Here is a 24,792-nt window from a genome sequence, read left to right on the forward strand (position 1 = left end):
AACTTGAAGAAGAATACATGGCAATCCACTAATCAAAAAATTAAAAGTCGCATCAATTGAACAAAATTTTCCAGCTCCTTGAAAACTCAGCAAAAAAAAAAACATGAAAGAAGATATATGAGACAGAAACAGAAAAGAAAAAAAAAAAAAAAAAAAAAAAAAACAAACAAACAGAATGTCAACTTCTAGAAAATAGAAGAAAATTAAGGTTTTTTTCTTTTCTTTTGACAAATTTTTAAGAGTTATACCCAATTAGTTTTTTTTTTTTTTTAATTAATGTTCACTGCAAAAGGTCAAGTTAATGGAAATTGGGTGGAAGCTGAAGTCTTTCTTGTTAATTTGGAACCTACAAGAAAGCCAACTCATTTGACTTTACATCAAAGTCCAAACTTAAAATTTTACAAAACAACTTCCTGCATAAGGTTTATCGCAGTCTTGTATCATGTGAACAAACGGCATAACCAAGGCAATTTGTGAAGTTTATGAACATAGGCAAATTAATTATTAAGTTTTTTATTATCCATTCAAAAAAGTTTAAATTAGTGAGACAAAAGGAAACCTCAAATGCAGCATCAAGTTCTCTAATCTAATGCCGGCAATTGTCATTTTACACTGACAAAGATGCTATATAAATAATATGGTTTAGTAAATCTGTAGCAACAATATCCACTGCTTCCATTAACATAGAAATGGCAAACATAAGCAGCAAAGCTTCCCAAACTATCTTGCTTATAGTGTTCCTCAGTCTATCTGCCATTTTTAGCTCATCCCAAGCAGTTAGGACACCAATTCCTGCTTCTACCATCAACATAGATTCAAAAGAGGAAAGCAACTTAGAGACGTACATTGTCCTTTTACAAAAACCTGATGGCAAAGAGTTTGCAGATTTCGAAGATTTAGATAGCTGGTACCAATCCTTTTTGCCTGATAGTAAGTTTAGCTCAAGCGAATCGGGTATTGTCCATTCCTACCATCATGTCGCCACAGGGTTTGCTGCAAAACTTACAGCCGATGATGTAATGACAATCAAACAAAAGGACGGGTTCATTTCAGCACGGCCTAGAAGGATGGTGCCCCTACACACAACTCATACGCCTGCCTTTTTGGGCTTAGACGTAGGACTTTGGAACATGTCAAACTATGGAAAAGGTGTTATTATTGCACTTATTGACAGCGGGATAGCGGCGGATCATCCTTCATTTAGCGGTGATGGGATGCCGCCTCCGCCAGCCAAATGGAAAGGGAAATGTGACAATGCAACCTTATGCAACAACAAACTTATCGGCGCACGAAACTTTGATACTACGAGTAATGACACTTCAGATGACTACATGCATGGGACTCACACGGCTAGCACAGCAGCCGGAAGTCCAGTCCAAGGTGCTAACTACTATGGCCAGGCCAATGGCACAGCAATTGGCATGGCACCATTAGCTCATTTGGCAATGTACAAAGTTTCTGGCAGAGGTGGCGAGGCTGGTGACAGTGAAATACTGGCTGCAATGGATGCAGCAATTGAGGATGATGTTGATGTGATGTCGCTTTCTCTCGGAATTGGTTCCCATCCATTTTATGATGATGTAATTGCATTAGGAGCATATGCAGCTATTAAAAGGGGAATCTTCGTAAGTTGCTCAGCAGGAAATTCTGGACCTGATAATAGTTCATTATCGAATGAGGCACCATGGATTCTAACAGTCGGAGCAAGCACTGTTGACAGAGCTATAAGAGCAACAGTTTTACTTGGAGACAATGCAGAGTTTAATGGCGAATCTCTTTTCCAGCCAAATGATTTTCCTTCAACATTGATGCCACTTGTTTATGCAGGTGCAAATGGTACTTCAGCCTCTGCAACTTGCGAGCAAGGATCACTGGGAGATGTTGATGTGAAAGGAAAAATAGTATTATGTGAGGGAGGAGGCTACGACGATATCTACAAAGGCCAAGAAGTGAAAGCCAACGGTGGGGCTGCAATGATTGTAATGAATGATGAATACTACGGCAATGATATTGAACCCCAATTTCATGTGCTCCCTGCATCACAACTAAGTTACGTGGCGGGATCAGCAATCAAAGCATACTTAAACTCAACATCCTCCCCCACAGCTACTATCTCATTTAAAGGAACTGTTACCGGTATACCAGAGGCTCCACAGCTTGCTGATTTTTCATCAAGAGGTCCTAGCATGGCTAGTCCCGGGATTTTGAAACCGGACATTATAGGACCTGGTGTAAGAGTTTTAGCAGCTTGGCCAGTTTCGGTTGACAATAGTAACCACAGATTTGCTATGATCTCAGGCACCTCAATGTCTTGCCCTCATCTAGCTGGAATTGCAGCTTTACTCAAAAGCGTGTATCCTGATTGGTCACCTGCTGCCATAAAATCTGCTATCATAACCACTGCTAATTTGCATAATCTTGGAGAGACACCCATTTCTGATCAAGAGTTCACTCCAGCTACTGTTTTTGACATGGGTGCAGGCCATGTGAATCCATCAGCAGCAAGTAAACCCGGGCTCATATACGATATCCAGCCTGAAGATTACATTTCTTACTTATGCGGTTTGGGTTATTCCGATCAAAATGTGGGACTCATTGTGCAAAGCAAAGTGAGTTGCTCAAATGGTACAAGCATACCTGAAGCTCAGCTAAATTATCCCTCATTTTCAATCAAATTGGGTTCCACTGCACAAACATACACAAGAACGGTAACAAATGTTGGCAAGGCTAACTCAAATTACACTCTTCAGACTATTGCACCAAAAGGTGTAGATGTGAAGGTTACCCCTGATAAACTTAGTTTCAGTGAGGTGAACCAGAAGGCTACATATGTAGTAACATTTAGCAAGCAACAGGGTGCAAATGGATCTTTTGGTCAAGGATATTTGAATTGGTTGGCTGATGGGTATTATGTTAGTAGCCCAATCGCGGTCATATTTGAATAAACAGTTAGCTAGACGAACCTACACATGCAAGAATAACGTTTTGAAGAGCTGAATGTTCCAGTTGCTTTGACTAGTGTCAATTATTTGTTGTAATCATTTATTTCCAGCTCTTTCTGAATGAAATGTTCTTAACTTTTATTGAATTGAAATTTTTATTCGTAAGGCATCAAAGGCTGACACTTAGCTAGCTACTAAAGTAATGAAATACGTTTACAGTTCTAATTTAACTCAAAATCTTCATTCTATTAAACTTTGCAGAATCCATAAACTATGATGTCAATTATCTTAATAAATAATATTGCTAACAATTGAATAACACAAACCTCACCGAGCTTCAGAAACTACGTAAATGAAATCTGTAATTACTGAACTTTAGGAACTATCTACCTGAATTCCGGAAGAGAGACAGTAACTCATAACCCAGAGGCAAAGTCTATAAACCAATAATCTAACATAAGCAACGTTTAATAAGAAAAAATAAACAATTATAACTGGAATGTGATGAATCAAAACTAGAAAGAAAAAAGAAACCAAAATCAAAACCAGTGGAACTAAAACAAAATAAAAAGCAATCCGAAAGCTACCATTGTTGCATTGATTTTTTATGATTTTGTGGCAATAAACTCAGAACTAAAATAAAAAGTCAGTAAAAAAATTAAAAAACAAAAGTAAACCAGATTCGGAAACACTGTTAAAACCGAAAAAAAACCATAGTAATAATACTTACTTGAAAACTGCTTACTAATAGCCGAAGAGGAGAAGAAACAGAAGAAAAAGTTCGCCCTTTCTCCAATGTCTCAGCCAAGGGATATCAGTGATGCGTTAAAAAAAATTCTTGGTGCTTTTTCAAATCTGCCATGGTATGCAAGGGTTGGTATAAGGTTCGCTACGATTTTGAAAATCTTCACAATTCTATACTAAGAGTCAAAAGGTACAATTTGGAGTGCAAAGTGACCAAAATGGACAAACTTTATGGGACTAGTGATAAAATATTTATCATTTCATTAAAAAATGTTTGAATTGTATAATTATCACATTTTTATTAATAAGATCCAACAGTACGGAACCATAATACAATTTTCCCTAGCCTTGACAAATCTGCTAATTGCATCTTTTCTGGGTAAGATAAATTTGGATGAAAATAAAATAAAATAATACCAATTCATCTTTTCCGGAATACTACATATTGAAAGTTATAAAGTTACATAAACTCATCTCATAAAGCGTAGAAACACAACATAGATCTTCTGTAATAAACTCAAATCAAGTGGGTAAACTGAAATCACCTGCTAATGAACCTAAAAAGTTCACTGATTGCAAATGAAAATTTGAAATGGCTAAATTCTAAAATTCATTAAATTTAATAAAATAAACTGCAAATTCAATAAAAGAAACAGAACCAGCAAAGTTGTTCTTATTCATCGGTCCTTTTCCGCTTATATTTCACTCTTCTTCCAATCTGAACACCAAAAAGCTTCACTTCATTAACAGTCTCCTCTTCCTCTTCCATTTCTTCAATCTCTATACCCTTGTTTATATTTTTTAATAAATCATTTTCCATGTTTATATTCCAATGCAAGCCATAACTTTCTGTTCCAGCGAGCTGCACATCTATCATGTAATATTTTTTTCCCTGATTGTCCCTTTGATGCTTCCATATGTAGAAGAAGACCGAATCTTTCGGCTTCAAGCTGTTCATCCTCAGGAAGTGTCTCCACCCTTTTGTAAGATGATCCACTACCGTCGCTGATATTCAAGTTTGAACTATCAATTGACATGTTGAGCCTCAAATCCAACTCCATTGCCTTCCCAACTTTTCACACAAACTTGTGAAAAGAACAATAGGAGACAAAGGAAGACAAACGTGGAGAAGAAACTAAACTTACTAGGCATTTATAAGCAGAAAGCACTAAATATAGTTGGATAAATATTAAAGTTACAGCACTCTAAGACGTGGTTATGGTAACTGTCAACTATAAAATGACAGTTTTCACATTGCAGCTGGGGAGTAGTCATTTTTGGAAGGTGCCACAGGATTCTTACCGTGTATCCATAAAACAAGATGAAGGAAACCACACGAAAGTACCCAAATTTATGGATTCTTACAGTTTTCAAATTTACTGTTACCATGAAAGTGGTCTTTTTTTCGTTTTTTTTCTTTTTTTATGAGATTTTTAAAGTTAGGCATTCTGTTCTTTTGGCAAAGTAGGCAAAGGTACTTGGGAAATCCCTGGCAGAATCTCTGAAACATCAATAGCTCAAGATGTTTCAATATTCTCATATTATTGAGGTAAATAGGAAGTGCGAGGAATTTTACGGTTTAAACATTGAATAAACTTATCAACACTTCCTGCAACTTTGTGGATTGATTTCCCAACAAAACCAAAGAAAAAAATTCTATTAAATTGTTTATAATTTTAAAAAGATAGATGGTAATCCAACAAATAAATATTAAATTACTTCTAACAGGAAAGAGCATTAGTTGATGAGGTTGATATACTTCTTAGCATCATAATATTCCATGTACCTTTCTATCTGCTCTGCTGCAACTTCATGAAAGGCTGCTAGTTAGAATCATTTTTGTTCTGTTTATTTCCCTGTATATACCGGTTTCCGCTTTTCGGCAAATGCTGCTAAGCCTTCTAAGCGATCTTTTGTGTTCAAGATTTGTTGATAGCACTCTTCCTCTAGTTCCAAAGCTGATGCCAAATCCATCTGTATTCCCTCATTAATAGCCCTTTTTGCTATCCTTATTGCTATTGGACCCTGCCAAGACCACGTTCAATTAAAAAAGCAGAAATTACGTGCAAAATAATGTTCGATCCAAAGTGCAATATGACTTTCAGGTAGCATTTAGTTACTGATGATAAGTTATGACATCTGGTCGATTTCAAATATTCAGCTGATCTAGAAATTATAGGGTCATTAGATTTATTCCATCAAAAAACGGCAAGGAAAAATGCAAAGAGTTATTTCCTTTGTTGTGTGAGCCGGGCTTAAAGAGGTGATCGAGGTCAGTAACATGGTTTATACTCTGAAACTGTAATGAAGGACTGGTGAATGAATAGATAATTGGAGTTAAAATTGTTTTGTAAGTTTATAATGTACCTTCAATCCTCAGTATTCACTAGATCATTCTGAAAATATTTATGATATGATTGTAACTGCAGATACTAAATCTACGAGCAACAAATCTAATCATATCACGATGACTAAAGGTCTTAGAAATGGGTTTATAATTTGGTCGGCACAGAAATGTTTTTGCTTTAATTAAACCACTCTTCTACACCACATAAATTTTTAACGAATCCTCAAGGAATAAAGAATTGTACCTTCTGATTAATTTCTCGAGCTACTTCAAGAGCCTTTAAACGAGCTTCACCCGCAGGTACAGAATAATTAACAAGGCCTGAAGCATCGTACACATTAATTAATACATATTGAATTGATAAGAGAAAGAAATCAAACACATGGAAAATGTTAAGCAGCTCCCAGTAAACATACCCATTGACATGGCCTCTCTTCCACCAACCTTGCGACCAGTAAATATAAGTTCCTTTGCCACAGATTTTCCAACCAATCTAGAAAGTCTTTGTGTTCCACCTGCCCTGTTAGTACCAAATTCAGAAGTGGTTCGATGATCTTGGCTAAATAAGTTCTAACACATACAGAAGTCAAACACATGGAAATCAAACACATGGTTCGATGATCTTGGCTAAATAAGTTTCTAGATTTTCCGACCAATCTAGAAAGTCTTTGTGTTCCACCTGCCCTGTTAGTACCAAATTCAGAAGTGGTCCGATGATCTTGGCTAAATAAGTTCTAACAGACAGAAAACCATAAAACAAAAGGAAGAACAAAAGATTTTCGAGCAGAAAGAACAATAAGCAAATAGTTGGCAGGTTAAGTCTGGAAAACTGTTGAACACATTTGTGCAAGCATAATTAGAGAAAAAATGCATTTCTATCACATAAAGATGCAAAGTATCAACAATACCAAATAATCAACTACACATACATACCCAGGAATAATAGCTAGCCCTGTTTCTGGCAAACCCAATACTGCATCTTCTCCTGAATTATATAGTTGTGATACAAAGTTAACCAACAAACTCAAAATAAAGCAATATCATTGATTATTAATGGAATCTGGAGGTACCACATATCCGAAGATCGCATGATAAAGCCATTTCCAGTCCACCACCCAATGCTGCTCCTTCAATAACAGCAATTGTAGGAATATGAAGTTCCTAAGTGAAGAAAATGTATTGATATAAGAACATTAACATAGACAGCTATATAGACCTGATTGAAAACAAAATACTGCAAAAATAAATAGAAGGAGAAATCCATGACCATGAACCATCTTTCAAATGTTAAGATTTGGATTAGTTGAGTTACATCCAAGTATTTAAAAAGCTTCCAGTTTCGTGCCTACTTGGAGAACAAATATTATGATAAGTCATATACATTCTTATGTTCATGGGTGCATATTATATACATCAGATTCAATATAAAACCCTAAACTATTAACATTTTTAAAACATATGTAACCCATCTGTTCTACTATTCAACTGATAAACTGTGCAACTACAGACATTAGAGCTTAGATGGATTTGAAAACGCACCTCTATATACGAGAATGTGGATCTCAATGAGTTAACAAAAGATTGCACTTCAGATGGAGTCATCAACTTACGCTCCTGCAGATCAAATCAAAGCAGTACTATATAAAGCATATGATTAGCCACCGTTTGTACATAGAGGTGAATTATTGATGCTCTTATGATTTCTGAACACAACAACAATTCCTAACAGGAAAAAACAAAAGTTATAAGAAGCCTATTAACAGAAGAATTTATTGAACTTCTCAAAAGCCTTCAAAACAGCGAAAAGTCCAGTTATCAGGATTACATTGTGAACTATCACAATGCTGAAGCTAGACTGCAGTTGAACATTTAAGTTTCCTAAAGCTCGTAAAAAAAAGGTGCATAAAAGCATGGATTCATAGGACATTTTTAGTAGTATCAGCTCCACTAGTAGCGAACTTTCTAGTTCTAAAGATCCAATAGACAATGAAACTCACATTCAAAAAGGCTCAAATCAGATAACAACTTTGTTGGATCAATAAAAAAAATTACGGAACGAATGATATAATAGATTCATTCCCCTGAACTTGTCAGCATTAGGTAAGTTCCATATAGCCCAAAATTAACTTTACCGCCAAAATAGCCAACATCTGGCAATGAACTTAATTTTGGGTAAACTGAACTTCGCTTACAAACTCAGGCGCAATTTGAAATTTGCAAACAACACTGTTACTAGGTTGATAAAATCCTTAGTGAAATAATCTGTAGGAAGGCTGACAAACCAAATTAATGTTTAAATTGAGCTTTAGACAATCAAAACGATTAAGTATCGTTATTCTAAATATCCTGATATGGTTTTTTTTTTAAGTAAAGGCAGAGAGCAAGAAGGTTGAGAGGCAAGACAAATATCCTGATATGGTTGAAAATGAAAGAAAAATGAAAATGCAAGTAATACCTTCAAATCAGCTCCTGCACAGAAGACTTTAGGAACTGAGCTGCATATCATAACAACTTTAGCCGAGTCATCAGAACTGATTAATTCAAAGGTCTGCCGTAACCCTCTCAGCATTTCCTTCCCAATGGAATTTTTGGCTGCTGGCCTATCCAAATTCACCTCCACAATTCCTGTTAGTCAAATCCCCAAAATGGAACTTTAAGTTCTTGTATCTCTCAACAGCAAGCACCACCAACGTTACAATACTATAGCTTTCAGAGAAACATACCGGAATCTGACTCAGAAAGCCTTTGTACCTTCACGGACTCAGAGGAGACGGTCTGTAAGATGAGGGTTCTGCGGCTTTGGAATTGGTGAAAACTGCGATCGAAATTGTAATTGGGAATGTTTGAAGGAAGTATGAATTTACCCAAATAAAAAGACTGAAAGTTTGAGTTTTTGAGGCAGTGCTGACCCAGAGATCTGGTTAGCGCCGTGAAAGTTGCCATTTACGAGCATCCAAGCTGCAGAGCTCCCAGGAAGTGAAGAGAGGTTCTTAAATCTGTTGAAGGGACTAACCAGAGATTTATTTAGGGTCGTTATAATAACCCACTAATGATTATGATAAAAAAAACAACCTGTTAGCCTGAATATGCCAACTTCAACTTTGGTGCGGGAGTGCCGGATAAAATAGTTCCGGTGAAGATTATGGATTGCACGTCTAAACTGAAATCTAAAGGAATCAGTTGGCGTGGTATGCAATTGAAAAAAAAAAAAATAAAAAAAAAAAAATAATAATAATAATAATAATAATAATAATAAAAATCTCTACCCCGTAACGTTACTAGATTATTAATTTTAGGGTCAAATACTGTGCAAAATTATAACTAAATCATATCACCAAATTTATTAGTTTGATATAATCCAAAATTATGACTTAACATAGTTATAAATAGTTTTTAAAAATTAAATTTCTATGTAATTTTTCCTTAATTTTATTTAAGTTATTGCTGATAAGTAAAAGATAAATAAAGTAAATTGAAGGTGCTATATTCATACTGGATTTGATAATATATATATACATATATATATATATATATTAATCAATAAAGGTCTGAGTGTATACCGGATAATTGCAACATATAGCATGAACAATTTAATAATATGTAATTAAATTTCAGTAAATACAATAATAAAAATAAAAATAAAAATTCGAACAACAAACTCGGAGCTGCAATTAGCTATCTCGGTGAGATGTTGAATTGATGTCGACTTCGGCTCCCTAAATGTTATGATCCACATGTCTAATTTCGATTACGGACTTCTGATTTGAACGGTATTTAGGTAACTAAAAATAGTCAGGGACAAATTTGGATCAAACTTTTGATGACTCACATGAGAGTTTATGACGGAATCGAGTGAAACGAAAAGCTAGAATTAAGTTTAGGAAGTTAATAATGAGTTTGTATAAAAATCGGAGACATAAACGGATATGAAATGGTATGAAACGGGAACAAGATAATATCGAGCAGGATATGTAAAAACTGTGCAGAATACGTAAAATAATTTGGAGCGTCAAGATCAGTTCATAAAATGGGTTCCTGAACACGGAATTGGACAAAACAAAAGGCTAAATTAAGATTCAGAATGTCGGGAACAAAAGTTTAGAAGAAGTTGAGAACAAAAGTGGACTTTAAATGGTCTGAAATGAGCACGAAAAAATATTGGACAAAAACTATAAAATTAATCAAAATTGATTTCAGATGAACTTTGATCTATGAAATTGATAACTTTCTGATTCAGAATTCAACAATTGAGCATAACAGAATTAAAAATGGGTTGCTAGATACTTGAAATAAAGTGAAACAACTTTGAAAAGCTAAATTGATGCTAAAAAGTATTGAAGAGAAGAACCTACAATTCTAGGAAAAGTTTGACATAGTGTAGGTGTGTTTTTGGATTGATTGGTTGGGGTTTGGGATGAAGACCTAAAGTCCTATTTATAGTGCTTTGAGGTGGTTTATTGGCTGCACATTTCACCCACTTGCCTTGAATTTCTCTCATGCTTCATCTCATATTTTCACTCACTCTACTTCTTTTTTTACTCCACTTTCTTGCCACTTCATCTCACTCTCCTTAATTCTTAGGTCGAGTGATTATGCACATGTATAAATGGAATTCTAGGTTAGAGTGGTGAGTGGTTGGCCCGAATCAGTGCTTGTTGGTGTGTCCTGATTGTCTCGAAGTGTTGAGCCGCGTATACAAAAGCCGTTGGAAATCAGACCGCACAACGTGTGGAGTAAGTTACATGTCGTGTGACTTCTTCACACGACCATTCTTTGGTTGTTTTTGGACTAACACGACGTGTGGTCTAAACCACACGTCGTGCGAATTAATTTATTTTGGGCAGAGACGATCTAATTTTTCCACACGACGTGTGAGCTTCAATTAAATTAACTTTGATTTAAATCTTATTACATGTTTTTTATTTACATAAATTTAAAAAATAAAATTTTATTTTGATGGCCAATAATTGCCTCCCTCTTTTATGTATTTTTTTAGTAAAGACGGAGAAACCAAAGACCGGGGAAGCCGAACTCATTCCAACTAGGTTGGCACCAGAATAACAACCCGAACAGAAGCACCCTAAAGCTTTATTAAGATAAATAAAGAATTACAAGAATAATGAATGAAAGTGATGAATAGAAGAAAACTAGACTAGCAATGTCTCACGGTCCTATATTAAAATCATTAAACACAAAAGATGGACAAAATGCGGGATAACCATCCCACCAACAAGTAGATGTCGACGACAACCCGGCCTTGGAGAGGCAACTAGCAACGGAATTTCCTTCTATGTATATATGAGTGATATGAACTTGATTAGAGGTGATAAATTGAAGACACTGCAGCCATTCCGCCATTAGCTTACGGGAGACCTCTGTTTTTTTTTCTTCAGGAGATTAACGGTTGTCAGTGAGTCCGATTCGATCCATAGAAGAAACTAGTGTCTTTCCACCGCTGATGTGATGGCATATATCAGGGCTTTCAGTTCAGCGTAGAGGGCAACATGATTACCCAATAGAATAGCAAATCGTGCCCTGGGAAAGCCGCGAAAGGTACGAAAAATACCACCCATTCCTTATGCGCCCAAAGATGCAGGGTCATCCGTGTTCACTTTAGTTCAACTAGGCGGCGGTGGCTCCATCTCACAGATAAAAAAAATTGAAATAAAATTGAAACTTTGTACATAAAAAGAAATATTTTGAAATAAAATTGAAACTTTGTACATAAAAGAAATATTTTAGGGTAACGTTTTTTCTTTTTTTTTTCTTTTTTCTTTTTATTCTTTTGGATTGACGCGCCGTATGGATTCCGAATCTTGCACAAGATTATAGAATTTTTTAATCCTATTCGGATTAGGCAATCCCAAATTCTATTGTTTCAATTTAAAAACAATTGTATTCTTTTTTTCTTTTGCTTCTTTCAGTTTTTTTGCTGTTCTTCTCAAGTTTTTTGGAAGCTCAAGACTACATTCAAGATAAAATTTTGCTTCTATGAGTACATCTCCTTTTCCCTTTTTCTGTTTTATTTTGTTATGCTTATTCTAAGAATAATATGTTTGACATGTTATGCAGGTAATATGTTTTACATGTTATGCAGGTAATATCTACACTTAATTCTGTTGGAAATTTTTCTGGATTACGACAATTTAGCGGAAGCAATAAATCTCAATTTTATTGAATTTATGAGGTGGAGGTGTACAAGAGGGTGTTCTCTAGAAACTTTCTAGAATTACAATGAGATAAAACAAAAATAGTAGCACCGGGGTGTTTTCCGAAAATACCCCAAATAATTACCTTACTATTTTTATCTCTCCCCAAAATATTTAAACTACCCTCTCCAAATTAAGATCTCCTAACCGGATACTTAATTTTTACAAAACTCTCTTAATTCATTTTGCCTTGCTCCCTAATCTCTTAATGCTCTCAACTCCTCACATTTTTTCAAAAATTAGATTGTAATGCTTCGTCTCCTCCTTGGCTTTTATAGTCCAAGGAGGAAACATTGCCAGCAATTAATAATGCTAGCAATGTTTACTTTGACCACCAAATTTCGGTGGTCTAATTTAGACCATTGAATTTGGTTGTCACTTTCACACAGAAACAATCCCTTATTAATACAAATTATAAAAATAGTCCCTTATTAATTGAGACTTCACACAATTCTATTTTTTATTGTTTTAAATTAATAGTTAATTCTCTCAATAATCTTTCCCTTAACTATAAATTTAAAACTTTCATTTTTTTTATCATCACCTTGTAAACGAAACACTTCTCTCCGCAAACAACTTCTCGGAGCACTTCTCACCGAATCGATTTGTTGATGCACTTCTCATCAACCTTCAACTATTGGAGCACTTCTCTCCAAATTAAACAAATTCTTCTTTCTCAACATGATGTGCCAAATTGACACTTTCTTCTCTCTTATTCCTGCAATTCTGTTGCACGTGCCTAAACTTCTTACACTTGAAACATTTAGGCTTCCCCTTGTGCCAGCAGTATTTCTCATCATGACCATGCTTTTTGCAATGACCACATTGAAGAATTTCAATTTTTTTTTGAACCTTGAGCAAGGAAAACTCCCTCAACTGCTTGCTCATTTCTCCATTTCCTCACGCCCAATTCTTTGGTGTGTGACGTTAATATCAGCGTGAGCGCCAATATTGAACCATGACTCTGATACCACTGTTGGGAATTTTTCTGGATTATGACAATTTAGCGGAAGCAATAAATCTCAATTTTATTGAATTTATGAGGTGGATGTATACAAGAGGGTGTTCTCTAGAAACTTTCTAGAATTACAATGAGATAAAACAAAAATAGTAGCACCGAGGTGTTTCCCGAAAATACCCCAAATAATTATCTTACTATTTTTATCTCTCCCTAAAATATTTAAACTACCCTCTCCAAATTAAGATCTCCAAACCGGAGACTTAATTCTTACAAAACTCTCTTAATTCATTTTGCCTTGCTCCCTAATCTCTTAATGCTCTCAACTCCTCACATTTTTGCAAAAATTAGATTGTAATGCTTCATCTCCTCTTTGGCTTTTATAGTCCAAGGAGGGAACATTGCCAGCAATTAAATTTTTTTTTTTGGTAAGAATAGGAAAGAAAAAACAAACAACCAAGAAAAACCTAACCCAGGATTGGCCTAAGGAAGCTAACCCCTACCACATCATCCAAAAGGAGCGAAGAAAGGTACTCAGGAGGAGAAGAGAATGTAGTGACACCCCACAACCCCTCATGACCAGCAGCCGCTAGACGATCCATCACTCGGTTCTGCTTTCTAAAAATGTGGCTGAAATTGATGGAGACAAAGGAAGAACAAATCCTCCTAATTCCTTTTATTAAATTTTGGCTATTTAAACAAATAGCATTATTATCGGAGATCATCTTGATAGCCTCAAGATTATTAGACTCCACAAGCAACTTCTCCACACCCAGATTCTTAGCAAGACTAAGGCCAGAAAAAATCCCCCAAAGCTCAGCCGTGAAGGACGAACCAACACCAACATTCTGAACAAACCCAGACAACCAAGCACCGCCATCATCTCTCAAGACTCCTCCTGCAGCAATTTTATCGTCCTTAAGGCAAGAACCATCAGTATTTAACTTCACCACTCCTTCCCTAGGCCTACACCAGCCAAAGAGGTGAATAGCCTTCCTCTGGGTAGATCTAGTAAGAGAATCCTCTTTGAAGCTAGCAATGTTTACTTTGACCACCAAATTTCGGTGGTCTAATTTAGACCATTGAATTTGGTGGTCACTTTCACACCATTTTTTTTTTCCTTTTTCTTTCTTTTTTTTCTTTAAATAATTAAAAATTATAGAAACAATCCCTTATTAATATAAATTATAAAAATAGTCCCTTATTAATTGAGACTTCACACAATTCTATTTTTTATTATTTTAAATTAATAGTCAATTTTCTCAACAAATTCTTCCCAGTCTCATGACATTGATTCTTGGATTATAGATTCAAGGGAAACTTCCCACATGTAAATCCACTTTTTATGTCAAATGGAACAACCAAAAGAATTCTACATTCTGGATTATATATTTTACATCCAAATTCAGATTATTTAATGTGCTACATGTACCTATGTTAAATTACAATTTTCTTTCAGTGGAGGAATCACTGCAATTGAGATCATTTTTAACCCAAACCTTGTAAAAACAAGTCTATTGATAATCATATATATATATATATATATATAGGAGAGGGCTCTTGTGAGAACCATTTCTTAGGTGAGAACACTCCTTAGGTGAGCACCGCTCAAAACTACGTAGTTTTGAGTGTAAAAATTAAATAAAAAACACTGATGCTGATGGGGTTTGAACCTTGGCCTCCTCATTTACACTCCACACTCCCTACCACTGAGTCATTTGCTTTTCTTATATGTTATGTTGCGCATTGCTTAATATATCAATACCCTTGTAGCTTCTATTGTTTAATATTTGATGCATGCACTTATTAATATTGATTAAATGTGCATAATAATAAATTATTAATAGAAAAAAAAAATTTTGCATAATAATGAATTATTAATAGAAAGAAAATGTCCATAATAATGAATTATTAATAGAAAAAAATCCAAAAACATGCTCCAATTTCTTATTTATTTAATTCCTTTATATTTTTGTAATTTATGTTATATAAGAAAATATATTTTTTTTAAACATACGTTAGAACATATATTTTAACTTTTAAAACACGAACTATGAAGTTTAGAACGTACGACATATTTTTTAGAACATACGTTATGTATTTTAGAACATGTGTTATGTTTTTTCGAACATGAGTTATAAATTATATTATAGAACAATTGAAAAAACGATCCAGATATCTACTGATTTTTTAGAACATTATACTTAATTTTTAGAACACAAACTATATATTTTTTAAAACATACGTTATAACATATATTTTAACTTTTAAAACACGAACTATGAAGTTAGAACGTACGACATATTTTTTAGAACATACGTTATGTTTTTTAGAACACGTGTTATGTTTTTTCGAACATGAGTTATAAATTATATTATAGAACAAGTGAAAAAACGATCCAGATATCTACTGTTTTTTTTAGAAAATTATACTTAATTTTTGGAACACAAACTATAAACTTTAGAACATATGTTATGTTTTTTAGAACATACGTTATGTTATTTAGAATGTGAGTTTTTTTTAACAAAAAAATAGCCCATATATTTACTATTTTTTTTAAAACATTATCTTAATTTTTAGAACACAAATTATAAAGTTTAGAACATATGTAACAATATTTAGAACATCGTCCTTAACAATTTAAAACATAAATTACAAAAATATAGAGAAATTAAATAAATAAGAAATTAGAGCATGTTCTTGGTTTTTTTTCTATTAATAATTAATTATTATGCACATTTGTTTTTTTTTTATTAATAATTATTATGCGAATTTAATCAATATTAATAAGTGCATGCATCAAATATTAAACAATAGAAGCTACAAGGGCATTGGTATATTAATGAGTGCGCGGCAGAATACACAAGGGAAGCAAATGGCTCAGTGGTAAGCAGTATGAAGTGTAAGTGAGGAGGTCAGGGTTTGAACCCCAGCAACATCAACGTTTTTTTATTAAATTTTACACCCAAAACTACGTAGTTTTGGGTGGTTCTCACCTAAGGTGAGTTCTCACCTAGGGGAATATATATATGACAAAATTAATACTAATTAATTCCTGAATACTTAAAAAAAGCTATTCAGTCAATTCCACCCAATTGGACATGATACTGAATTGGTATCAAACTGCATTTAAATATGTTTAGATTTAATTTTATCAAATATTGGGGTTAATATTTCATTTTCATTACCATTGTTGCATTTTTGTATTTTTTTTTTCATTTTTTTCATCATTTAGTTCTATCAAATTATTTTTAGGGAAAAATATAAAAATAGACTATGTGGTTTGAACTGTTTTGACTTTTTACTAGTATTACCGCAGGTACGGTTTTGCAAACTTTTAAAACACATAATTTATATTTAAAAATGACTCAAAATATATAATTCATTTTTGTATTTTTTTCCTTATTTTTACTGTGCCTATTTTTTCTTCTCTTTGTTTCCACCAATTTCTGTAAACTTCAGTTTATTTCACCAAATTTTTCAATTCAATGAAATTGGGTCAGCTTTTTATTTATTTATTTAATTATATCAAATTGCTCTTAAATTGTTTTTTTTGTTCGGTCAAGTTCAATCAATTTCATCCAATTTCATCAAATCTTAGTCACTTTGGGCCACTTTAACATGATATATATTGTTTATGTTTCGTTAGTTTTGTAACAATTTGAATTGTTCAGGGATTGTCATTGATGTATCAGATAATATAAATACAGATTACAGTTTGTGTTTAACTGAATGACTGAATCTAGAGTCTAGGATATATTCTAGGAAACTAACTATTTTATACAAGTAGATAAATGACTACATAATTTATATCTCTAATACACCCCCGTAGTCGAAGCGTTCGGAGGCCGAACGTTGAGACTATTACGGAAATCTTCAAATAGTGGTGTAGGCAACCCCTTTGTAAAAATGTCTACTATCTGGTATCTGGATGGGACGTGGAGGACACGAATGTCGCCTTTGGCAACCCGTTCTCGGACGAAATGAATGTCCATCTCGACATTCTTTGTTCGATGATGATGAACGGGATTACCTGTGAGATATATGGCACTGACATTGTCACAGTATACAATAGCAGATTTGTGAATTGGACAGTCAAGCTCAAGAAGAAGGTTCTGAATCCAGCATGTTTCGGACACCATATTGGCAACCCCACGATACTCGGCTTCAACACTGGATCTAGAGAGGGTGGGTTGACGGTTCGCTGACCAAGATAAAAGGTTATCTCCGAGAAACACACAGTAACCGAAAGTTGAATGCTTAGTGTCTGGACATCCGGCCTAGTCCGCATCTATGTAGGAAGTCAATTGGCATGGAGAGGATGCTAGTAAAGTGAGGCCAAAATCAAGAGTACCTTGTACATACCGAAGTATGCGTTTGAGAGCAGCCATATGAGAGGTCTTGGGGTCATGCATGAAGAGGCAAATCTGTAGGACAGCATAAGAGATATCAGGCCTAGTGAGAGTGAGGTATTGAAGAACACCCGCTAACTATCTGTATTCCATGGGGTTTGAATAAGCTGAGCCACAGGAAATGTTTAGCTTTTGCTTTGTGTCGACTAAGGTGAAGGCTGGGTTGCAATTTGCTAGACCGGCTTTGGTAAGAATTTCTTTGGCATATTTTCTTTGAGAGAGAAATAGTGAACCCGGTGAATGAGTGACTGAGATCCCCAAGAAGTAGTGTAACGGTCCTAAGTCCTTCATGGAAAATTCAGAATTCAATTTGGACAGAATAGAGCACTGAAGGTGATCTGAAGAGGTGACAAGAACTATGTCACCGACATACAGTAGGATATAGGCTGTGTCTGAACCGTGCTGATAAATGAACAGAGAGTTATCGGATACGCTGTTTTTGAAGCCTACTGTAGTTACAAAGGTAGCAAATCGATGATACCAAGCCCGAGGTGCCTGTTTCAATCCGTACAGTGACTTTTATAGCAAACAAACATGATTAGGGTGCTGAGGATCACGAAAGCCTAATTGTTGGTGCATGTATACTGTCTTATTCAAGTCCCCATGTAGGAATGCATTTTTAACATCAAGCTGACGTAAATTCCAATTTTTAGATAATGCAATACTCAGAACAGCTCGAATAGTTACCGGTTTGACTACAGGGCTGAACGTTTCACCACAGTGAACCCCTGACATCTGCCTTGATCCATTCCCAACTAGTCTGGCTTTGTAGCGCTCAAATGATCCATCTGCTTTAGTCTTATGCCTGAAAATCCACCAACTATGAATAATATTAGCAAACTTTGGAAGGGGTACTAGTACCCATGTCTTATTTTCAATTAAAGCCTCAAATTTGTCAGTCATAGCATGTGTCCAATTTGGATCACGTAAGGCTGGAATTGGTGTTTTAAGAATTGGGGAGATGGCGGGGGGTGCATACAAAGACAGGTTGAGCATCCGATGCGGCTTGTGAATGTCGTGCTGGGCTCGTGTGGTCATGGTATGTGTGTTGGGATTGGGCAGGGGAGTGGGTGTGATGTTTGGATTTGAATTATCAACAGTAGAAGAAGCTGACGGTGAATTGGGGAATGGCGGTCGAATAGGGGAGACGGGACTATGTAACGATTTGGAACTGGTTGATGATAGAGGAGAATTGTTTGACATAGTGACGGAGGGCGACGCGGGAGAGGTCGTCGAATTGCGACGTAGACCAGCGGAAGATGGTGACTGGGAGGACGACACGGAATGGTCATATGAACCAAAAGATGAGTGCGGGGTGGACTGATGAACGATGGACGACTCGATGGGAGGGACGACAGTTTCAGGAGACATCGGAAGGAAGGAGGAATCGGGGATAGATGGAATTTGTGGTGTGGGGAGAGGCATTGGGCCAGATTTGCAGGATGCGCTAGGCGCAGACCCGAGCGAAGGAGCAGTAACATAGGAGATCGAGGGTTCGCTCAGGGGGATGATATTTGTGTTGGGCTCGGAAGGGGACGAGGTCGACGCAAAAGGGTACACTGTTTCGTTAAATATAACGTGATGAGAAACAACTATTTTATGTTTAGATATATCATAACACTTGTAACCTCTGTGATTTGGTGGATAACCGAGGAAGACACACAGGGAAGGACGGCCTTCAAGTTTGTGACGGGATGTTGACTGGATTAGGGGAAAACATAGGCAACCGAAAACTCATAGGTGAGTGTATGTTGGGTCCCTTTGATATAGGATTTTAGTAGGAGAGTGATAGTTAAGAATTTTGTGAGGATAGATATTAAAAAGATATGTTGCAAGTTCAAGAGCATGATGCCAAAAATGAAACGGAATGAAAGCATGATTCATAATAGTACGAACAACATTATTAATAGTTCGAATTGTGCGTTCGAATTTCCCATTTTGAGGAGAAGTGTATGGACATGAAAAACGAAATTGCATCCCATGAGTATTACAAAATTGATGAAAGGAGTTATTGTTAAATTCACCCTCATTGTCGCATTGAAAAACTTTAATATCGCGCTCAAATTGAGTGCGAACAAAAGAACGGAATTGAAGAAAGACGGAATAGACTTGAGATTTTTGAGCCATTGAAAAAGTCCACAGAAAATTTATATAATTATCAAGAAATAACACATAATAGCGATGTCCACTAGAACTTAGAATTAGAGATGTCCATATGTCACTGTGAATTAAATCAAAAGGCATACATGCAAAATTATTGGAGGAGTGAAACGGTAATTTAACATGTTTTCCATTAACAAAGGAAGGGCAAACAGAAACAATCTTATTCCTATTACAAGAAATTAAATTTTTATTCATCAGGGCGTTCATAATGGGGAGCCCTGGATGTCCTAAACGATTGTGCCAGACAACAGAAGACAAAGCGGTAAAGATGGACGGAGAAGACTGTGGGGTGGATGGACTAGACATGACTGGATAGAGATCTCCGATACTGTTACATCTCATGATATGTGAACCCGTCTATAAATCCTTCACAGAAAAACCGAAAGGATCAAATTCGACAGAAACTTGGTTATCTTTAGTAAATTGATGGACAGAGATAAGATTTTTGATAAGTTGAGGTGCATGCAGGATGTTATTTAAATGTAAAGGGTGACAATTAGAGTTTAAACTAGCATTATCAGATCCACAAATAGGAACACAGTGACCATTACCAACAATAATATTACCATTGAGGCTCAAATTAAAATAAGAGGTGAGTGTACCTTGGTTAGCCGTCATGTGGGAGGTGGCTCCTGTGTCCATGTGTCGCTGATCAGGAGGTTGTGAGATGGTCATTGTGTGTATGGCCTCTGCGATGTCAGTTGGCATATACGAATGAGGTGCCATATTGATGTGAGCTTGCTAGGTGCCAGGTCGAGGGCCCAGGATGCCCGATTGAGACTGCTGCCGGTCAGATGGGTACTGTGGTTGCCACGAGTTTGTGGGAAAATGGCAAGGCGGAGTCGCCCACGGTTGTGGTTGCCCCCACTGTTGTGCGTAAGGCCACTATGGAAACGACGCCGGGCAGTATTGAGGATGCGTCGCGGGTCTGTAGTGGTGTCTCGCCCCCCATCCGCGATAAGGGCGATGCCCGTATCTGCCACCATGGCTGTTACTGTTCGATCGGTAGGGCGCTGGGTGGGCCGGCAAAAATTGCGACGCCGACGCGGAGGAGTCTGTAGACGTGACCGTGAGGGCGACGGAGGCAGGTGGGTTGTTGTGCTTGCGTGATCGCGCAGTTTCTTATAATATTAGCATTGATCGAGCTTTGTGAAACGGTGGGAGAGGGTCCCCATGGCGAAGCTGAGTACCAACTGTGTCGTAAGCATCAGTGAGGCCCGAGATGAGTTGTAGGACCATCTGGTCGTTGGTAACAGGGCAGTCTACATTGGATAATTGATCAGAATGTGATTTCAGATGTTGACAGTAGGAAGAAATATCAGAGAAGTCATCAAGCTTGGTTTTGGAAAATTCTTGTTGAAGGAATAAGGCACGGGAATGTTTGTTACCGGAAAAAATATCTTGGAGGCGGTTCCAGGCTGTGGCCGGAGTGGAAGCAGCGACAATGATAGTGTGAAGCAGATCAAGGGATATAGTACTGTAGATCCATTGGAGGACTACGACATCAATACGGGACCAGAGTTCGGGATTTGTGGCTTGGAGAGAATTTTCAGAATCAGCATTAGGTGAAGGAATTATGTGGTCTAGAACTTGGAAGGCTTTAGCATGGAGTTTGAACAAGGCGGCCCAGGTTGGGTAGTGACCTTTTTCTATATCCAGGCTGATTTTGATGAAGGTGGAGATATTGGAAACAGTAAGGGAAGGGTGGGTGGTGAGAGGTGTTTCGGTTTTTGGGGAATCATTGTTGGAATTAGCAGTGTTGATCGTATTTGTGTTCGTGTTTGAGGTCGCCGATGTGTTTGTCATGGTGGCGGGAATGGTGGTCGGCGGTTAGGGTTTGGGAAGAGATAGTAGGGGATTTTGGTGAAGGAAGAAGAAAGAAGTAGATTAGGGTTAGGTTAGGGCTCTGATACCATGTAACAATTTGAATTGTTCAGTGATTGTCATTGATGTATCAGATAGTATAAATACAGATTACAGTTTGTGTTTAACTGAATGGTTGAATCTAGAGTCTAGGCTATATTCTAGAAAACTAACTATAGACTCTATATTCTAGAAAACTAACTATTTTATACAAGTAGATAAATGACTACATAATTTATATCTCTAATAAGTTTTGGTTGGTTTCACCAAATTTCAATCACTTAATATTGGCATACTTTGGGTGAAAAGTTAGAGAGAATCCAACATGGATGTACCCTTTGAGAAGACTATGGAATGACACAACTACACTGGTAGCAAAGCCTAACAAAGATGCATTACATATATATTATAGTCAAGTATCAGGTATAAAGGTTGAGTTTTCAAACTCATCTAAATTACTAAATTCAGATGGCACCTAGCTGGGCTAGGCACACTGCCAATTATTCGAGGCCACACTGCTAATTATACTACTACAAGTACATTCTATAAAAACAAGTCACTGCAATGCTCTTCAATTTCAAGTTTCAAACTTGAATCCCTTCCACTGTAGACTGTAACTCACCCTTCAATATTCTCTCCTTTTCCTTTGTTGCCTGTGCAAATTTTTGGTAGTCAGATTAGCATTCAATTGTACCAAAAAAATGAGACAGAATATGAGAAGATGTGAAGAGGAAAGAACCTGTTTTTTCCAATTGGTGGAAGCAATAACGAGTACAAGCAATGCTGCTTGAACAACAAATCCTGTAATCACATAAGTCCAAAGTCTATTGACTGTAAAATGCATTACAAAGCACACAAGTATAGAAATTGGGATTCCACCCAAATAATAAGCCCGGAAATTGATGATTTCTCCTACCCGGTGCAACCCAAATCCTGTTTTAATCCCTGCCATTTAATTAACAATCATAAAAGAAAACATCTATTAGCAACGAAAAATTCAAATTCCGTCAGTGAAATGTGTATGAGTCTACCTAACAGACTTACCATTAAGTACTATGGTCTCACACATGATTACGAGAGAAAGAATTGGAGTTAAGTAGCTCATAAAGCTTCCTACTTCTTTGTCATTTCTATATGCATATCCAAATACATTTACAGCGTAATACAAAGCTACGATTACAATTATTTCCTCTATTGTTGAAATTACTAGTGCTACCAGCACTACTGATCTAACTGCATTTGGTTTTCCTGCTCCGAACTCATTCGCAACTCGAATGCTGCAACGATCAACAAAATCGTCACCGAAATGTGAAATTAGAAGCATTTGGGAGCTCTAGCTAGCTAGAAGAAAAGGTATAGTTCAAACCTCGCTGCAGCACCAAGAGCATATTGCACAAAGTACTGCAGTGATATGATTGTCAAGCTGATCACAGAGATCAAAGACAAGCAAGAATCAGTTATGTATTTGTATACTCAAGTAACGCTACAAGAAACAGCTAGTTAGTTACCATAATTCTGGTAGCTAATTCAGTAGCTAAAGCGGTTTACCGACTGAATTTAACGATTTACCGATCAAAGAAATTCAGTCGGTAAATGCCTAGTTGCTGAACAAATGCCGACTGTTTTTTTTACAACAGGGAACAACATTAGCGACTGATTTTGATCCGCTTTTTTTTATGTTAAAATGGACGGTAATTTTGCCGCCCACTTTTTTTACAACAGGGAACAACATTAGCGACCGATTTTGATCTGGTCGCTAAAAACAGTAGCTAACTCAATCTTCTCTTGTAGTAGTTGATTAAGTTGTAGAAAAAGTATGGCTTACCAATTAGAAAGCACTGATGTTTCAAGTTTTGAGTTTGGTTCCCCAGCCAGAAATACAAGCAGATCAAAGCTCCACCATTCAACACTAACAAAACCATATATTATCAATTTCAGAAAGCCTTAAAAGCATATAGGGACAAGTTTCACACATTTGAAAAAATGTCACCACGGTTTAAAAGTTCGCAAACACGGATAAGAAAAATCGCTGACAACTTCAAACCCGTATATCAAGTTAAGTGTAAAAAATTACCAAACTACTAGAGCAGAAGGGAAAGCGAAATGCCAGAACTCGCGGATGCTGACGAAAACATCTCTAAAGCAAAAACATCTAGTTTTTTCACAATAAGGTGAATATCTCATGTATAAAGCAAGCAAGAAGACATTAAACCAATAAGCCAAAGCAATAGAAATTGCAGCTCCAATGACTTCAAAATGCCACATATACCAACAGAGTACTAAATGGAAAAAGAAAGCTGTAGAAGAGGTTAATAGAACTGGAAGTATAAATCCCTGAGAATGGAAGTAGCGAATCAATGATTGAAGAATAGCATAGCCAAATAAAGCTGGAATTAGTGCAATCGAATATCTGCAGGCCAGTCTTGACATTTGAGGGTCAAAACCAATTGGAATTAAAAGCCTGTCCATGAACATCCATATGATAGAAATAGGAACACAGATTAAAACAAGAGATGATATGCCAGTATAGGTAAAGCTTCCAATCTTTTTGAATTTCCCTGCTCCATATGCTTGTCCACACAGAGTTTCTAGTGCTCCAGACACTCCAAACTGCATTACATATAAAAGTTATGTCATTTATCATATGTACGAGATGGGTTGCATTGGCATGCATGCTAAAATGAACAAGCGGTGAGGAAAAGAAAATTACAAGGACGGTAAAGCCAGTAGCATTGCTAAAAAAGGCAGCCATGGAGACAGCATCAAACTGTAAATCTCCAAGGTGGTCGGCGATGATAAGTGAAACCGCCGTGAATAAGTACTGTGACAGTGAAACTAGCACCATTGGAGCTGCCATCAAGCTCACCCTCATAACCTCTTTAACAATCTCTAATTCCATCTTAATTACTTAATTTTCTTCCTTGATCGATGTGTTTTCTGTTTAATTGATATTTAGTTGTATTTATAAGGAACAGCATTCAAACGTGGCTCAATATTAACAAAAGCTCACCATGAGATGTTACCCAGAAATTATATCTTTTCTTTTGTTTTTAGATTTTCCTTTTTCTGGGTTAACTTGTACTTCTGAGTTGTTTCTGGGTTGTGAGAAATAGAAACCCTATTTGCTTTATTTTTATTAGGTTTTGATTTTCTT

The 24,792-nt window shown here is 36.3% G+C and overlaps 3 protein-coding genes across 11 annotated transcripts; 1 reads left to right on the forward strand and 2 right to left on the reverse strand.

Annotated features, from left to right (window-relative positions):
• The first annotated feature begins 564 nt into the window (after window positions 1-564).
• Window positions 565-3,510, forward strand: LOC136210665 (subtilisin-like protease). The gene has a single exon (XM_066002025.1). The coding sequence runs from the start codon at window positions 690-692 to the stop codon at window positions 2,943-2,945; it is 2,256 nt and encodes a 751-aa protein (XP_065858097.1). The 5' UTR covers window positions 565-689; the 3' UTR covers window positions 2,946-3,510.
• Window positions 3,511-3,551: 41 nt separating this feature from the next.
• LOC136210667 (probable enoyl-CoA hydratase 2, mitochondrial) lies at window positions 3,552-9,180 on the reverse strand. Of its 8 annotated transcripts, none has more exons than XM_066002035.1 (11): window positions 9,106-9,174; window positions 8,943-9,029; window positions 8,757-8,848; window positions 8,489-8,658; window positions 7,573-7,647; window positions 7,104-7,194; window positions 6,967-7,018; window positions 6,450-6,553; window positions 6,278-6,354; window positions 5,473-5,711; window positions 4,160-4,691 (listed from the first exon to the last, which is right to left on the reverse strand). In XM_066002035.1, exons 2-10 carry the CDS (start codon window positions 8,984-8,986, stop codon window positions 5,535-5,537), a joined length of 882 nt encoding a protein of 293 aa, XP_065858107.1. In that variant the 5' UTR covers window positions 8,987-9,029; window positions 9,106-9,174; the 3' UTR covers window positions 4,160-4,691; window positions 5,473-5,534. The 8 variants fall into 8 exon arrangements, with proteins under 8 accessions (XP_065858102.1, XP_065858107.1, XP_065858106.1 ...); XM_066002034.1 differs by having other exon boundaries at window positions 8,943-9,041; window positions 9,106-9,150; XM_066002033.1 differs by having other exon boundaries at window positions 8,943-9,180.
• Window positions 9,181-22,010: 12,830 nt separating this feature from the next.
• Window positions 22,011-24,550, reverse strand: LOC136210666 (protein DETOXIFICATION 9-like). 2 transcript variants are annotated; one of them, XM_066002026.1, is made up of 7 exons: window positions 24,349-24,550; window positions 23,713-24,248; window positions 23,464-23,547; window positions 23,005-23,061; window positions 22,683-22,915; window positions 22,378-22,583; window positions 22,011-22,291 (listed from the first exon to the last, which is right to left on the reverse strand). In XM_066002026.1, the coding sequence occupies exons 1-7, from the start codon at window positions 24,535-24,537 to the stop codon at window positions 22,223-22,225; spliced, it is 1,374 nt and encodes a 457-aa protein (XP_065858098.1). In that variant the 5' UTR covers window positions 24,538-24,550; the 3' UTR covers window positions 22,011-22,222. The 2 variants fall into 2 exon arrangements, with proteins under 2 accessions (XP_065858098.1, XP_065858099.1); XM_066002027.1 differs by lacking the exon at window positions 23,005-23,061.
• Between the last annotated feature and the right edge of the window lie 242 nt (window positions 24,551-24,792).

This window comes from Euphorbia lathyris, chromosome 1 (genome assembly GCF_963576675.1).
Source record: "Euphorbia lathyris chromosome 1, ddEupLath1.1, whole genome shotgun sequence".
Classification (NCBI taxonomy): Eukaryota; Viridiplantae; Streptophyta; class Magnoliopsida; order Malpighiales; family Euphorbiaceae; genus Euphorbia; species Euphorbia lathyris.

Coding starts and splice junctions, on each gene's coding strand:
- LOC136210665 (XM_066002025.1), top strand. CDS start 690: ATGGCAAACATAAGCAGCAAAGCTTCCCAAACTATCTTGCTTATAGTG.
- LOC136210667 (XM_066002030.1), bottom strand. CDS start 8,976: ATGGCAACTTTCACGGCGCTAACCAGATCTCTGGGTCAGCACTGCCTC. Junction 7,195..7,572: donor CCACATTCTCGTATATAGAG/GTGCGTTTTCAA, acceptor TTCTTCACTTAG/GAACTTCATATTCCTACAAT. Junction 6,355..6,449: donor AAGAGAGGCCATGTCAATGG/GTATGTTTACTG, acceptor ACGATGCTTCAG/GCCTTGTTAATTATTCTGTA.
- LOC136210666 (XM_066002026.1), bottom strand. CDS start 24,537: ATGGAATTAGAGATTGTTAAAGAGGTTATGAGGGTGAGCTTGATGGCA. Junction 24,249..24,348: donor CTACTGGCTTTACCGTCCTT/GTAATTTTCTTT, acceptor TATGTAATGCAG/TTTGGAGTGTCTGGAGCACT. Junction 23,548..23,712: donor CCTTCTGCTCTAGTAGTTTG/GTAATTTTTTAC, acceptor TGGTTTTGTTAG/TGTTGAATGGTGGAGCTTTG.